The sequence below is a fragment of the Physella acuta genome, unplaced genomic scaffold (assembly GCF_028476545.2).
Source record: "Physella acuta isolate Inbredline_101_S28 unplaced genomic scaffold, ASM2847654v3 ptg000491l, whole genome shotgun sequence".
Taxonomy (NCBI): domain Eukaryota; kingdom Metazoa; phylum Mollusca; class Gastropoda; family Physidae; genus Physella; species Physella acuta.
This window is the reverse complement of record NW_026732010.1, coordinates 322954-336167: the sequence shown is the minus strand read 5'-3', so window position 1 is coordinate 336167 and position 13214 is coordinate 322954. Positions and strand designations below refer to the sequence as shown.

Here is a 13214-nt window from a genome sequence, read left to right as displayed (position 1 = left end):
AGACAATTTATCATACTATGGTGTGGTGGGGTATCAAGAGGACAGGATAGCAAATGTCATTGCTGAACTTGAAAACAGAAGTAGACAATTTATCATACTATGGTGTGGTGGGGTATAAAGAGGACAGGATAGCAAATGTCATTGCTGAACTTGAAAACAGAAGTAGACAATTTATCATACTATGGTGTGGTGGGGTATCAAGAGGACAGGATAGCAAATGTCATTGCTGAACTTGAAAACAGAAGTAGACAATTTATCATACTATGGTGTGGTGGGGTATAAAGAGGACAGGATAGCAAATGTCATTGCTGAACTTGAAAACAGAAGTAGACAATTTATCATACTATGGTGTGGTGGGGTATCAAGAGGACAGGATAGCAAATGTCATTGCTGAACTTGAAAACAGAAGTAGACAATTTATCATACTATGGTGTGGTGGGGTATCAAGAGGACAGGATAGCAAATGTCATTGCTGAACTTGAAAACAGAAGTAGACAATTTATCATACTATGGTGTGGTGGGGTATCAAGAGGACAGGATAGCAAATGTCATTGCTGAACTTGAAAACAGAAGTAGACAATTCATCATACTATGGTGTGGTGGGGTATCAAGAGGACAGGATAGCAAATGTCATTGCTGAACTTGAAAACAGAAATAGACAATTTATCATACTATGGTGTGGTGGGGTATCAAGAGGACAGGATAGCAAATGTCATTGCTGAACTTGAAAACAGAAGTAGACAATTTATCATACTATGGTGTGGTGGGGTATCAAGAGGACAGGATAGCAAATGTCATTGCTGAACTTGAAAACAGAAGTAGACAATTTATCATACTATGGTGTGGTGGGGTATCAAGAGGACAGGATAGCAAATGTCATTGCTGAACTTGAAAACAGAAGTAGACAATTTATCATACTATGGTGTGGTGGGGTATCAAGAGGACAGGATAGCAAATGTCATTGCTGAACTTGAAAACAGAAGTAGACAATTTATCATACTATGGTGTGGTGGGGTATCAAGAGGACAGGATAGCAAATGTCATTGCTGAACTTGAAAACAGAAGTAGACAATTTATCATACTATGGTGTGGTGGGGTATCAAGAGGACAGGATAGCAAATGTCATTGCTGAACTTGAAAACAGAAGTAGACAATTTATCATACTATAGTGTGGTGGGGTATCAAGAGGACAGGATAGCAAATGTCATTGCTGAACTTGAAAACAGAAGTAGACAATTTATCATACTATGGTGTGGTGGGGTATCAAGAGGACAGGATAGCAAATGTCATTGCTGAACTTGAAAACAGAAGTAGACAATTTATCATACTATGGTGTGGTGGGGTATAAAGAGGACAGGATAGCAAATGTCATTGCTGAACTTGAAAACAGAAGTAGACAATTTATCATACTATGGTGTGGTGGGGTATCAAGAGGACAGGATAGCAAATGTCATTGCTGAACTTGAAAACAGAAGTAGACAATTTATCATACTATGGTGTGGTGGGGTATCAAGAGGACAGGATAGCAAATGTCATTGCTGAACTTGAAAACAGAAGTAGACAATTTATCTTACTATGGTGTGGTGGGGTATCAAGAGGACAGGATAGCAAATGTCATTGCTGAACTTGAAAACAGAAGTAGACAATTTATCATACTATGGTGTGGTGGGGTATCAAGAGGACAGGATAGCAAATGTCATTGCTGAACTTGAAAACAGAAGTAGACAATTTATCATACTATGGTGTGGTGGGGTATCAAGAGGACAGGATAGCAAATGTCATTGCTGAACTTGAAAACAGAAGTAGACAATTTATCATACTATGGTGTGGTGGGGTATCAAGAGGACAGGATAGCAAATGTCATTGCTGAACTTGAAAACAGAAGTAGACAATTTATCATACTATGGTGTGGTGGGGTATCAAGAGGACAGGATAGCAAATGTCATTGCTGAACTTGAAAACAGAAGTAGACAATTTATCATACTATGGTGTGGTGGGGTATCAAGAGGACAGGATAGCAAATGTCATTGCTGAACTTGAAAACAGAAGTAGACAATTTATCATACTATAGTGTGGTGGGGTATCAAGAGGACAGGATAGCAAATGTCATTGCTGAACTTGAAAACAGAAGTAGACAATTTATCATACTATGGTGTGGTGGGGTATAAAGAGGACAGGATAGCAAATGTCATTGCTGAACTTGAAAACAGAAGTAGACAATTTATCATACTATGGTGTGGTGGGGTATAAAGAGGACAGGATAGCAAATGTCATTGCTGAACTTGAAAACAGAAGTAGACAATTTATCATACTATGGTGTGGTGGGGTATAAAGAGGACAGGATAGCAAATGTCATTGCTGAACTTGAAAACAGAAGTAGACAATTTATCATACTATGGTGTGGTGGGGTATCAAGAGGACAGGATAGCAAATGTCATTGCTGAACTTGAAAACAGAAGTAGACAATTTATCATACTATGGTGTGGTGGGGTATCAAGAGGACAGGATAGCAAATGTCATTGCTGAACTTGAAAACAGAAGTAGACAATTTATCATACTATGGTGTGGTGGGGTATCAAGAGGACAGGATAGCAAATGTCATTGCTGAACTTGAAAACAGAAGTAGACAATTTATCATACTATGGTGTGGTGGGGTATCAAGAGGACAGGATAGCAAATGTCATTGCTGAACTTGAAAACAGAAGTAGACAATTTATCATACTATGGTGTGGTGGGGTATCAAGAGGACAGGATAGCAAATGTCATTGCTGAACTTGAAAACAGAAGTAGACAATTTATCATACTATGGTGTGGTGGGGTATCAAGAGGACAGGATAGCAAATGTCATTGCTGAACTTGAAAACAGAAGTAGACAATTTATCATACTATGGTGTGGTGGGGTATCAAGAGGACAGGATAGCAAATGTCATTGCTGAACTTGAAAACAGAAGTAGACAATTTATCATACTATGGTGTGGTGGGGTATCAAGAGGACAGGATAGCAAATGTCATTGCTGAACTTGAAAACAGAAGTAGACAATTTATCATACTATGGTGTGGTGGGGTATCAAGAGGACAGGATAGCAAATGTCATTGCTGAACTTGAAAACAGAAGTAGACAATTTATCATACTATGGTGTGGTGGGGTATCAAGAGGACAGGATAGCAAATGTCATTGCTGAACTTGAAAACAGAAGTAGACAATTTATCATACTATGGTGTGGTGGGGTATCAAGAGGACAGGATAGCAAATGTCATTGCTGAACTTGAAAACAGAAGTAGACAATTTATCATACTATAGTGTGGTGGGGTATCAAGAGGACAGGATAGCAAATGTCATTGCTGAACTTGAAAACAGAAGTAGACAATTTATCATACTATGGTGTGGTGGGGTATAAAGAGGACAGGATAGCAAATGTCATTGCTGAACTTGAAAACAGAAGTAGACAATTTATCATACTATGGTGTGGTGGGGTATCAAGAGGACAGGATAGCAAATGTCATTGCTGAACTTGAAAACAGAAGTAGACAATTTATCATACTATGGTGTGGTGGGGTATAAAGAGGACAGGATAGCAAATGTCATTGCTGAACTTGAAAACAGAAGTAGACAATTTATCATACTATGGTGTGGTGGGGTATCAAGAGGACAGGATAGCAAATGTCATTGCTGAACTTGAAAACAGAAGTAGACAATTTATCATACTATGGTGTGGTGGGGTATCAAGAGGACAGGATAGCAAATGTCATTGCTGAACTTGAAAACAGAAGTAGACAATTTATCATACTATGGTGTGGTGGGGTATAAAGAGGACAGGATAGCAAATGTCATTGCTGAACTTGAAAACAGAAGTAGACAATTTATCATACTATGGTGTGGTGGGGTATAAAGAGGACAGGATAGCAAATGTCATTGCTGAACTTGAAAACAGAAGTAGACAATTTATCATACTATGGTGTGGTGGGGTATCAAGAGGACAGGATAGCAAATGTCATTGCTGAACTTGAAAACAGAAGTAGACAATTTATCATACTATGGTGTGGTGGGGTATAAAGAGGACAGGATAGCAAATGTCATTGCTGAACTTGAAAACAGAAGTAGACAATTTATCATACTATGGTGTGGTGGGGTATCAAGAGGACAGGATAGCAAATGTCATTGCTGAACTTGAAAACAGAAGTAGACAATTTATCATACTATGGTGTGGTGGGGTATCAAGAGGACAGGATAGCAAATGTCATTGCTGAACTTGAAAACAGAAGTAGACAATTTATCATACTATGGTGTGGTGGGGTATCAAGAGGACAGGATAGCAAATGTCATTGCTGAACTTGAAAACAGAAGTAGACAATTTATCATACTATGGTGTGGTGGGGTATCAAGAGGACAGGATAGCAAATGTCATTGCTGAACTTGAAAACAGAAGTAGACAATTTATCATACTATGGTGTGGTGGGGTATCAAGAGGACAGGATAGCAAATGTCATTGCTGAACTTGAAAACAGAAGTAGACAATTTATCATACTAGAACCTAATTTTTTCTGTGTTGCAATATAAGTTTTTTATTAAGTATGTCTATCAGGTTTTAGTGAAAATTAACACATGTCTGTAATTGTAGTTTGTTGTTTTATAAAACTTGTCGGCCTTTTGTCTTGTCGGCCTTTCAGCTGTCGGCCTTTTGTCCGGATCCCCTCAACATCTAATATCTGTCTCACCAGCCACTGTCAATCTGTCTCACCAGCCACTGTCTATCTGTCTCACCAGCCACTGTCTGTCTCACCAGCCACTGTCTGTCTGTCTCACCAGCCACTGGCTGTCTCACCAGCCACTGTCTGTCTGTCTCACCAGCCACTGTCTGTCTGTCTCACCAGCCACTGTCTGTCTGTCTCACCAGCCACTGTCTGTCTCACCATCCACTGTCTGTCTCACCAGCCACTATCTGTCTCACCAGCCACTGTCTGTCTCACCAGCCACTGTCTGTCTGTCTCACCAGCCACTGTCTGTCTCACCAGCCACTGTCTGTCTGTCTCACCAGCCACTGTCTGTCTCACCATCCACTGTCTGTCTGTCTCACCAGCCACTATCTGTCTCACCATCCACTGTCTGTCTGTCTCACCAGCCACTGTCTGTCTCACCATCCACTGTCTGTCTGTCTCACCAGCCACTATCTGTCTCACCATCCACTGTCTGTCTGTCTCACCAGCCACTGTCTGTCTCACCATCCACTGTCTGTCTGTCTCACCAGCCACTGTCTGTCTCACCAGCCACTGTATGTCTCACCAGCCACTGTATGTCTGTCTCACCAGCCAATGTCTGTCTGTCTCACCAGCCACTGTCTGTCTCACCAGCCACTATCTGTCTCACCAGCCACTGTCTGTCTGTCTCACCAGCCACTATCTGTCTCACCAGCCACTTTCTGTCTCACCAGCCACTTTCTGTCTCACCAGCCACTTTCTGTCTCACCAGCCACTTTCTGTCTCACCAGCCACTGTCTGTCTCACCATCCACTGTCTGTCTGTCTCACCAGCCACTGTCTGTCTCACCAGCCACTGTCTGTCTGTCTCACCAGCCAGTCTGTCTGTCTCACCAGCCACTGTCTGTCTGTCTCACCAGCCACTGTCTGTCTGTCTCACCAGCCACTGTCTGTCTGTCTCGCCAGCCACTTTCTGTCTCACCAGCCACTGTCTGTCTGTCTCACCAGCCACTGTCTGTCTGTCTCACCAGCCACTGTCTGTCTCACCAGCCACTGTCTGTCTCACCAGCCACTGTCTGTCTAACCAGCCACTGTCTGTCTCACCAGCCACTATCTGTCTCACCAGCCACTGTCTGTCTGTCTGTCTCACCAGCCACTGTCTGTCTCACCAGCCACTGTCTGTCTCACCAGCCACTTTCTGTCTCACCAGCCACTATCTGTCTCACCAGCCACTGTCTGTCTGTCTCACCAGCCACTTTCTGTCTCACCAGCCACTTTCTGTCTCACCAGCCACTTTCTGTCTCACCAGCCACTGTCTGTCTGTCTCACCAGCCACTATCTGTCTCACCAGCCACTTTCTGTCTCACCAGCCACTGTCTGTCTCACCAGCCACTATCTGTCTCACCAGCCACTGTCTGTCTGTCTCACCAGCCACTGTCTGTCTGTCTCACAAGCCACTGTCTGTCTCACCAGCCACTGTCTGTCTCACCAGCCACTGTCTGTCTGTCTCACCAGCCACTGTCTGTCTCACCAGCCACTGTCTGTCTCACCAGCCACTGTCTGTCTCACCAGCCACTGTCTGTCTGTCTCACCAGCCACTGTCTGTCTGTCTCACCAGCCACTGTCTGTCTCACCAGCCACTATCTGTCTCACCAGCCACTGTCTGTCTCACCAGCCACTGTCTGTCTGTCTCACCAGCCACTGTCTGTCTCACCAGCCACTGTCTGTCTGTCTCACCAGCCACTGTCTGTCTGTCTCACCAGCCACTGTCTGTCTCACCAGCCACTGTCTGTCTCACCAGCCACTGTCTGTCTCACCAGCCACTGTCTGTCTAACCAGCCACTGTCTGTCTCACCAGCCACTGTCTGTCTGTCTCACCAGCCACTATCTGTCTCACCAGCCACTATCTGTCTCACCAGCCACTGTCTGTCTCCCCAGCCACTGTCTATCTGTCTCACCAGCCACTATCTGTCTCACCAGCCACTATCTGTCTAACCAGCCACTGTCTGTCTCACCAGCCACTGTCTGTCTCACCAGCCACTGTCTGTCTCACCAGCCACTGTCTGTCTCACCAGCCACTGTCTGTCTAACCAGCCACTGTCTGTCTCACCAGCCACTGTCTGTCTGTTTCACCAGCCACTATCTGTCTCACCAGCCACTATCTGTCTCACCAGCCACTGTCTGTCTCACCAGCCACTGTCTATCTGTCTCACCAGCCACTATCTGTCTCACCAGCCACTATCTGTCTAACCAGCCACTCTCTGTCTCACCAGCCACTGTCTGTCTCACCAGCCACTGTCTGTCTAACCAGCCACTGTCTGTCTCACCAGCCACTGTCTGTCTGTCTCACCAGCCACTATCTGTCTCACCAGCCACTGTCTGTCTCACCAGCCACTGTCTATCGTTCTCACCAGCCACTATCTGTCTCACCAGCCACTATCTGTCTAACCAGCCACTGTCTGTCTGTCTCACCAGCCACTGTCTGTCTCACCAGCCACTGTCTGTCTCACCAGCCACTGTCTGTCTCACCAGCCACTGTCTGTCTCACCAGCCACTGTCTGTCTAACCAGCCACTGTCTGTCTCACCAGCCACTGTCTGTCTGTCTCACCAGCCACTATCTGTCTAACCAGCCACTGTCTGTCTGTCTCACCAGCCACTGTCTGTCTCACCAGCCACTTTCTGTCTCACCAGCCACTGTCTGTCTCACCAGCCACTGTCTGTCTCACCAGCCACTGTCTGTCTAACCAGCCACTGTCTGTCTGTCTCACCATCCACTATCTGTCTCACCAGCCACTATCTGTCTCACCAGCCACGGTCTGTCTCACCAGCCACTGTCTATCTGTCTCACCAGCCACTGTCTGTCTGTCTCACAGACTAAGCCATTTGAGGGATTTTCATTCAGTAGGACAGATGTCAAAATATATTTGTCATACAACAAGGTGGTGTTTACAATGGTGTTGTGATTTTTTCAAAAACGTATATGTTAGGCAAACAGATGTAAAACTCAAAAGGTCAGCCCAGAAGAGGCTAGAGAATTGTTTACAAGCGTTTTACTTTCTTATAATTATTTTTATTGGAACTAAATTAATATTCTATTTGCAAATTGTAATAACTAAGGCTAATGAAAACATAACTAATTATTCTAAAGTCCAGCATCATATATGTCAAGTGATTGTGCAATTTAAAAAGTTAAAATTGCTGGTTTTAACTTTATAAACCAAATTGTTTTCTAAATGATCAGCATAAGCTTTAAACTTGAAAATAGAAGAAAATCATGCAAGAAGCAGTGGAGATGATGTTAACTGAATACAAGGCTAGTATAAAATGCTTACATCATCTGGTACATCCCCTCCATCTGGTGGCAACTCAGATCTAAATCCCCTGCGCAGCATGAGTTGATCAGGATCCCCCAGGCCTCCACCCACACAGAACCTTGACCTGTGTTTCTGCAGAAGACTGGGGTTGGAGAATGTCATGTTACAATCGTAACATCTCCAGTGCATAGCAAGTGCCTCATCCATACTTAATCTTTCAATGTCTCGGGGATCAACAAACTTCTACGTAGTAGCACAGTGCAACTTATTCAAGATAGAAACTAGAAACAAAAAGACAACACTACATAAAAATATCAGAATGTTATTGATAAATAATCATATTGTAAGGTCTAATAAATACTTTCAAAAGCACACCTATTAAATTTAATTATTTAAAAAAAAACATACAGTTAAAAATATATTTCAAATGATTTTAACTAAACTATTCCAGCATTAACTTAATTTACCAGGTGACATTTTGGGTGAAAGTGAGTAAAATGGTAGTTAGAATACCACAAATATTAAACAAAAAGTTGTTTTTATAAGCAACCATATAAATCAATACAGCCAGAAATTAACTTTAAGACAGCAGTATTTGAGAGTAAGATTTGCTATTTAAACATTGGTCATTTGTAAATTAAAAATCTGTAGTCAAATAAAAATTTCCTGGCTACCCTGGTTGACCCAATGATAGGAACAGGAATTTTTTTTTAAAAATACTTAAATTGATAAAATATAGGCCTAAACATAAATTTAAAATTATTTTCAACTGCTTATCCCTATTACCAAAATATAAAAATGAGTGCAATAGGATAGTTCCAAAGATCTAAACACTACTAAACAGCTTTAATTTTTCATTTTTGAAAAAATGAAACTACAATTTTAGCTTGACATATTTTTTAAAGGAATTTTAAAGTTTTTGAAATTATATATAAATAAATAAATAAATAAATATATATATATATATATATATATATATATATATATATATATATATATATATATATATATATATATATATATATATATATATATATATATATATATATATATACACATACATAATTAGGCCGATTCTAGCTGGAAAAACATACACATGCGCAATGGAGAGAAACTACTACTTGCCTTTGCTGTGATGTTTTCCATGTTACTGTGCATGCGTGTGTTTACAAACCAACCACAGAACCCTAGCCCTAACCCTATCCTTAACCCTAGCTCAGCTATTAAGGTCACTGCGCATGCAGAACTATCTATTGCTGACTAGGTGGAGACGCAGAACTATCTATTGCTGACTAGGTGGAGACGCTGGGGCGAAAACTCTTTTTCCGAGTAGTCAGGTAGTCACTTTGAAAAATTTAATATAGGTACAAGATTTTGGACCATTTTTCAAGCCAATTTCACAACTATTACTAGTATTTACTATTAGATTAGTAATTTGGTTACATTTTACATTATTTTTAGTATTACTAATAGATCTACTTTTAGTAAAATTAGTTGTTTGTTAGTAGGGCCTATTAACTTATTATTAGTAACATTTATAACATTTCATTAGAATGATTAGGCCTAGATTTCAGATCAATTAATAAATAAAAATTAAAATGTTAGGCCTAGATCTAGGTCCTATTATTTTGTAGGTTTAATTTTAATGTTAATGTCTTTGCCTTTACTAAACTTTAGGCCTACTTTTTATTTCTAAGCTTTTCGACACATAAGTAATAATATATTTGAAAAAAAAAAAGGAGTTTGTGTTAAATATTACTAAATCTAGAACTACTTCTGAGTATATTTGAAAACAAGTAGTTTGTGTTAAATATTACTAAATCTAGAACTACTTCTGAGTGTATCTGGATCTAGTAAAAAAAATTAGTAAACCTACCATGGGAAGCCATGATTAAGAGATCACAATGAAATTCTTTCTTTGATTGGTCAATGGACATAGCAACGTTTACAAAATAAAGATTACGGTGTTAAGTCATATTAAAGTATATTTTATTTTTACATACTTCCGGTGTTTTAATTCTAGCTCTTACATTTTAATTTTCCTTTTATTAACCACGATATCAACTTCCTTACATAATAATAAAAAATATTGTAATAATAACATTAATTTTAGCTTGAATTCGTGTAGTTTGTGGCTTTTTAAGGGGTTGCATTTTATTTCAAGTGACTAACAATACAAAAGACAATTTAATAGCCTATATATTAGGCTATTAAAGTCAATAGACTTCCACAGAATTAGTCTAAAAAGCATTGACAACTTATAAACCGAAAGTTTCGAGTCCGGGTTTCGTGTCAGTAAAACGTGTCTGGGTCCAAGTGGTGTAGCTTGGGAAGGGCGGATGGGGCGGCCGCCCCGAGCGTCGACCCCAAGGGGGCGCCAAAAGGAGTACAGACATTAATTTAAAAGCTCGTTTTAAGCTGAAGTATCGATTACACACAATCAATATTACGACAATAAATGACTACCAGGTTTCAGTGGCGTAGCCAGGATCGTCTCAAGGGGGGGGGGGTTCCAATTTTTACCCGGGGACAAATTTTCGATTTGCACCCCCCTCAAACTTTCGATTTGCACCCCCCCCCCCCTCAAACTTTCGATTTGCACCCCCCCCCCCTCAAACTTTCGATTTGCACCCCCCCCCTCATACTTTCGATTTGCACCCCCCTCATACTTTATATATATATATATATACCGAGTGGTCTATGGGGGGGGGGTTATGACCCCCCCCCAACCCCCCCCCGCCACTGCCAGGTTTTTAAACTGATTTAACGGTTTTCTATATCAATTTAGAGGCACCGAAAATTTTACGGGATTGTAACTAACAAGAAGCGCCACAAATCTTTCCAACTGGGGGAGGGGGCGGTTTTACACACACATGAATAAATATGTATAGAAAATGGAGGGTGTGCGAGAAAATTGATAGTCCGCCCTGGGCACCAGAATAGGTCGAATCGCTACGCCTCTGCTGGGTCCACCGAATTCTGATGGGTTCCTGACTCACGTTAGGGATAGTAAAGGCGGTTGGGCATAGTGCTGACCACACTTACAATGTTGAGGTTACTGCATGGGCGGAACTACCATCCCGCCAGACCACGTCATGCGGGGTGGGGTGAGGTAGTTTTGTAAAAAACAAAAAAACTGATCTACTACAGCAGTGATTGTTCTACAGTAACCAACACACACCGTTGCACAGACAACTAAACTACACGAGCTGTAGTGTGAAAGAAATGAGAACCTTCAAGCAACTCCCATGATTTATTTCCCTCTTTAAATCTTCTAAAAGGGGTGACCAAAAATTTCATTTTAATAGTTTTTGTACTAAGCAAATCAAAAAAGTATTCTTTTATCGTAATTATTATTACAATAAGCTATAACAAGAAAGACAGCTATTAATTATTAATATAAATGCAAAATATCATAAGAATAAAACTAACACGGGAAACCATAACACTTATCAAACCTTCGTGTTTAAATACTGTTGACGTACTTGATATTAACTTAGAAATAAGATAATGACATTTTCAAAACAATATTAAATCAAGCCCGAAATTTGTGTGTGATTTGGTGTCTCACGATTGATATGCTTTGCATTGAATTAGGTTAAATCAGAGGCATTGCGAGAGGTTGTGGGGCGGGGGTGCGGATCGCACCGGTGACGCCATTTAGGGGGGGGGGGTGACACCAAGGCAAAAATAGCAAAATATTTTTAGAATAAAATGATCATTCTAGTCAAATAAATGATTAATAAGAGTTCAAAAGTCTTTTAAATTAAGAGCAAAATTGACAAATCCCGAAAAGGGTTGGGGGAGGGGGGGGGGGTGGTGACACTATGACATAAACCTGCTAACGATAGAGAAAACAATTATACATCCAGCTGTATTTATAACTGACTATAGATCAACATCGTTAGTACTATCTGTGCATAGTAGGGGTAGGGGGATGACACCAACTAAACGTTGCAAAATGTGTCATAGGAATAGGTTTTGTTGAGAATTGTAATAACTTTCACGTCAATCCACGTCTGTAGTAGGATGGGGTTACACCAAATTGAATAATTGACTACAAATACAATGATTTTTCAAATTGAATTATATATTATATATTTGTGTGTATGCGGCCCCAGAGGCGTAGCGAGGGGGGTGCTGGGGGTGCGGACCGCACCAGGTGACACCATTTAGGGGGGTGACACCAAGGCAAAAAAATTGCAAAATATATAGAGAAAAATTTGAAGGGGGGGGGTGCAAATCGAAAGTTTGAGGGGAGGGGGTGTGCAAATCGAAAGTTTGAGGGGGGGGGGGGTGCAAATCGAAAGTTTGAGGGGGGTGCATCTGGAAAATTGAAAGTTTGTCCCCGGGAAGGGTCGCTACGCCTCTGGGGAGTGACACTATTAAGTGCCGCACCGGGTGACACCCAACCTCGCTACGCCACCGTGTGGCCCGAAACTTCTTTTGCGGGGGGGGGGGGGGGTCACTGAAACATTTTGCCTGCCCCATGGATCGTCGAGTTCGAAACGGTACTTTACTTTTTTTAAGTTTAGTAGGTTCTTATTAGACTAATCGTTTTCGTTTCACTTGCATCTATTAATATTACTGCCTTGAGCGGTCATTCATAATTTATGCTCTAACTTTTTAAAGCCACCCAATCCTTGTAGCAACACACTTCAGCCAACCAAAATTAAAGTTTTTGCTTTTTTTAAACACGATTTTTTAAACGCGAAACAATTTCAATTACTTTTCAGTTTCTAATATTATTTTTCAAAATGAAAAAAAAAAAAAAAAAAACACGCTATCTACCGCCCCCCGCCCCAACTCCATCGTCACACTGGAAAGTAACGTCATTTATGGACGATCCCTAGATCTAGATTTAATTAGATTTAAAAAAAAAAAGAAAGATAACATATCTGAATACGTAAGTTTATTACTAGATCTAGATCTAGAAGTCTACTAGATGTCTAAAAGTGTCTTAATCTAGATTTACGTATTTGTAGTAGTAGTATGACTACCTACATTTAAAATAATTTAAATTATGCCCATTTGTTGAACCTTGAACCTCGAATGATTTTAATCATTTTCAAAAATACAGTTTTAAACATCGAAAACTTTTGTAACACCAAAACAAAAATACGAGTTGGATTTGCAACAGATGTAAATTTCTTAATATGTATGTATGTAGTAAGCTAAGCCTGCTAGCTGTTTGATTAAAATAAC

The 13214-nt window shown here is 40.7% G+C and overlaps 1 protein-coding gene across 2 annotated transcripts in view; it reads right to left on the bottom strand.

Annotated features, from left to right (window-relative positions):
* Positions 1-9945, bottom strand: part of LOC131944419 (coiled-coil domain-containing protein 17) — a 42494-nt gene extending 32549 nt beyond the window's left edge. The window contains exons 1-3 of one of the 2 annotated variants that reach the window (XM_059305018.1): positions 9886-9940; positions 9135-9353; positions 8028-8290 (exon numbers count right to left, since the gene is read on the bottom strand). In XM_059305018.1, coding sequence (XP_059161001.1) covers positions 8028-8216 — 189 coding nt within the window. In that variant the 5' untranslated portion in view covers positions 8217-8290; positions 9135-9353; positions 9886-9940. Of the gene's footprint in view, positions 1-8027; positions 8291-9134; positions 9354-9885 lie in introns of both variants that reach the window. The other variant, XM_059305019.1, reaches the window with a different exon arrangement.
* Between the last annotated feature and the right edge of the window lie 3269 nt (positions 9946-13214).